This window comes from Anopheles merus, unplaced genomic scaffold (genome assembly GCF_017562075.2).
Source record: "Anopheles merus strain MAF unplaced genomic scaffold, AmerM5.1 LNR4000008, whole genome shotgun sequence".
Classification (NCBI taxonomy): domain Eukaryota; kingdom Metazoa; phylum Arthropoda; class Insecta; order Diptera; family Culicidae; genus Anopheles; species Anopheles merus.
Genome location: NW_024427588.1, coordinates 58,486 through 62,153, shown reverse-complemented (window position 1 = coordinate 62,153; position 3,668 = coordinate 58,486). Strand labels below are relative to the sequence as shown.

Here is a 3,668-nt window from a genome sequence, read left to right as displayed (position 1 = left end):
GCAACATGTTTCAGCGGCATACGGCTGGCCAGATCCTTAACGAACAGTCGCGAGATCAGATGGGCCGCCGGCTTCGTTACATCTGGCGGCATCTTAAACTGCAGCTTCACAATTTTACGGTACGATTCTTCATACGTGGTCGCCAAACACGGGGCCTTACGCCAGTACGCCCAAATTCCAGAGATCGACAGTTTTTGTGTGCGGCTGACCATGTACCATCTAGGGCGATAAATAGTCGAGCGAAACGCACAGCGTCGTACCGGAACAAGGTCGGCTCGTACACGGACCAACCGAAATCAGCTATCTTCAGATCACCACCGTGCCCCAGCTGCAAGTTTTCCGGATGATGTCACGATGTATCACGTTGCGCTCGTGCTGCACCATTGGCCGACGATGAATAGGTATGTTTTTTTACAGCATGCAAAGGACAGCGGCGAAACACGATGACCGACGCATCCTCCGGATCATCTTTGGCGGTGAATTCGAGCATGGGGTGTGGATGCGAATGATTATCCACGAGCTTACTGAAGCCATATGGCGCACCGGACATGGCTGTTTGCGATGGCTGGAGCATGTTGTGAAGAAGGCAGCCTCGTGCCCCAGCAGCTAGGTGTTCGAGCGGCTCTCAGTTCGGTACTAGAAGCGAGGAAGCACAGCGAGTGCGATGGCTAGATCAGGTGAAGTAAAATCTCGAAGATCGTGTGCCTACATCGATGGGAAGCTGCAGCTAGCGACCAGGCATTCCTATCAAGAGATAGATGGAGAGGGAGAAAACCAAAATGAAACAATGTATAGGCAGTATTTTTACAACCAAATGAAAATGAGTAGGCCATGAGTAGGAATTGAACATATCAATCCATTAAGGTGTTTTTTTATACTTACGTTCGTCAAAAGTTTAAGACTGAAATGATTGACCATTGCTTGCAGGGGTTTGAGAAACCGATATAAACGAACTAACCGATTTATGTATTGGCATTTCTCGAAAAAGCCTTTGAACACGATAATCGTACCGATGCAATATAAAATACCTAAAAAGAGAAATTAATGGCAAGAATTTTTTATGATGAAATAGAACAAAATATATAGTTTCTGTGATATCACCACGGTTGCGTGTCGTTTATTCCCACGTGTGCACGCGCATCCGCTCGGCCCAGTAACAGCAACCCAACACCGACGTATGATGCACCCGGCACTGCGGCGTAGGGAAATGCGCATCCGATCATAGTCTGCACTAACCAGCCAGTGAGCCATTCTGCCATCCAACCAGCCAGCCAGCCAGCCAGCCAGACAACCAGACAACCAACGGAGCAGGACAAGTAAAATATTTTTTTTTAACCCGCCAACACGCTCAACATTTACTTATCATGTAACATCACCACATGCACATTGTTAATGAAACGTACGCACCATTATGAGAAATGGGGAAGCAAACACAGCGGGCGAGAAACAATAAATACAAATGGAGAAACACCGTAAACGAGCAATTACCTACCAACGCGATCACTAATTCCTTACCTTTTGCACATTAGTGAAACATATTTGCTTCCGTAATAGGTAATCGAAAGAGCTTTAAAAAAACAAAACAAAATACACCGAATGTTTTCTAACCTGTTGTACACCATTTTATTCAACGGCACTGGTTTAAATCCTAATTATATCCTAATCCTAATACTGGTTTAATCCTAATCCTAATAACTGGCAGCAAGGTGGTTAACACATCACACTACAAAGAACGGCTCTAACGTATAACATCCGGCACCTTTGAACAATGCTGGCTCATCGCCATTTATGCTGCATTTTGTTCTGCATAACATTACACAACGTTACTAGCATTAATCACCCTTTACACCTTAAATGTACACACAATCACTATATCACAACACTACACCGCTTCGCCGATCTCGATCTGCTTCTCCGGAGCGTCCGGAGCGCTTCTCCGTTGTTGCCTTATCCGAAGCACCATGGAGCAACTGCAACCGACCGACTGGATCATGTCCAAGTCGGTATCTGTAATACGACCTCCCTTCCGAAGCAACAGTCATTCGATCGTTCGTCTGGCATTAGCTGAAACTAAAGAAAGGAAAAAAACGTATGCTTGTAGTTATAATGCAACTCACCCGTGCATTAGAAGCATTTTCACGGCGACAAAGACTGTCGGTAACGTTTGCTGGATCTTGCTGTGCGCTTGCCAATTGAGTGCACATTTCGCATTGCTCATTACGTGGACATCAAGGTGGCCATCATACTGCCCGGCGACGACGGCTCCTTAAATATAGCGGATGAGCGCGTGGCTCGCCACCGATGGAGACATGTCGCGGCAGAAGGTGTACCACACGTTTATCGGCACGTCGTGCTGGATGGCGCCGGAGGAGATGGAGCGGGACCACGGATACGGCTTCTAGTCGTTCGGCATTACCGCGATCGAGATGGCGACCGGAACTGTGCCGTACCACAACTACCCGCAGATGAAGGTGATGATGCTGACGCTGCCGAACGATCAGTCCACGATCGATACCGACGCGGACAAGAAGGGCCTGTACCAGGCGTGCGGCAAGACGTTTCGCAAACTGATCACCGAATGATTGTAAAAGTAATTGTCCAAGCGTCCAACGGCGAGCGAGCTTTGTATGCTTTTTAACTATAGAAAAAAACCAGTGGTTAAAAAAATAAACGCGAGGAGTTTTTGATACCGTGCGGATTACGTTCATTATCAACTTACCTTGTTTTCCATGATCAAACATCGTTTAGTTTGATTGCGGGCATTCTTTCTTCCCTCTTTCTAACTATCGCCGGCTCAACACGGTTGCACAACAGCTGCATAGAAAATACCGCTTTAATTGATTTAATATTACAAACATTAGCTATGCTTTACTTACCCTAAACGGCTTTCAGGCGTGCGAAGTCGATTCTACCACCATTTATAATTTTTAGGCTGTTTATTGTACACATTACACACAACATTTTCATCACCGAAGTAGCCTTTTTTTAATCATTCGCCGTTGTACATCGTGAGAGCTATCGTTCGGTTCAAAATGTAAACAAACTGTATTTTTTGAAAATTTGACAGATTGCATGACCGATCAACCGCACACTATCTCGTTTTTCTTGTCAGGGCTGCTTCGATTGTCATAGGGGGGGCCTTAAAAAATCTTTTACCGTACATAGTATTAACATGTGAATAAAAAAGGCCGAAAATAAAACACGAACTTTAACTTCCAATCAAATACATATGCTCGATTTTATTTCTAAAAAATAGTTTAAATTACATTTTACCTCTAATTAGTTAATGTTCTAAGAAATGGAACAAACACTAAACTGCTATTACCTGTTTTAATAGCTACTAATTTACACTTTATATCCCTGGGTAAAAATACCATTTCATCGGTACGAAGGTTACATGAATCTTCTTCATATATATCCTTCATAAAAGGTGAAATATAGTACGAGCGGGTTTCCGTTACATAATTGAATGCTCTTCCATTAATTATTATAGTTGAATCTTTTTGTTCTGCGCTACAATATTTAACTATGTAGTTATCATGAGTCAAAAACCAATTGGACTGAAAACCAGGAGAAAGAGTTAATTGTGGATTTATGTGCAATGCTACTCCATTAGTTTTGGTTTTCAAAAATGGAAAAGAGAGATTTGTTCTATTTGATGACGCAGT

The 3,668-nt window shown here is 43.7% G+C and overlaps 1 protein-coding gene across 2 annotated transcripts; it reads right to left on the bottom strand.

Moving 5' to 3' along the window:
• Positions 1–453: 453 nt before the first annotated feature.
• LOC121600855 lies at positions 454–3,146 on the bottom strand. 2 transcript variants are annotated; one of them, XR_006005882.1, is made up of 5 exons: positions 2,877–3,146; positions 2,720–2,814; positions 2,118–2,638; positions 883–1,028; positions 454–744 (listed from the first exon to the last, which is right to left on the bottom strand). XR_006005882.1 is itself a non-coding variant. In XM_041929643.1 (3 exons), exons 2-3 carry the CDS (start codon positions 2,739–2,741, stop codon positions 2,241–2,243), a joined length of 420 nt encoding a protein of 139 aa, XP_041785577.1. In that variant the 5' UTR covers positions 2,742–2,814; positions 2,877–3,146; the 3' UTR covers positions 1,721–2,240. The 2 variants fall into 2 exon arrangements, 1 of the variants encoding a protein (XP_041785577.1); XM_041929643.1 differs by lacking the exons at positions 454–744; positions 883–1,028 and having other exon boundaries at positions 1,721–2,638.
• Positions 3,147–3,668: the final 522 nt, after the last annotated feature.

What these genes read in the sequence shown, in the direction of transcription:
- LOC121600855 (XM_041929643.1), bottom strand. Translation starts at nt 2,741, where the DNA reads ATGTTTGATCATGGAAAACAAG. An exon ending in GTTTGATCATGGAAAACAAG is followed by an intron (nt 2,639 to 2,719) that starts GTAAGTTGATAA and finishes TTTTTTCTATAG; the next exon opens with TTAAAAAGCATACAAAGCTC.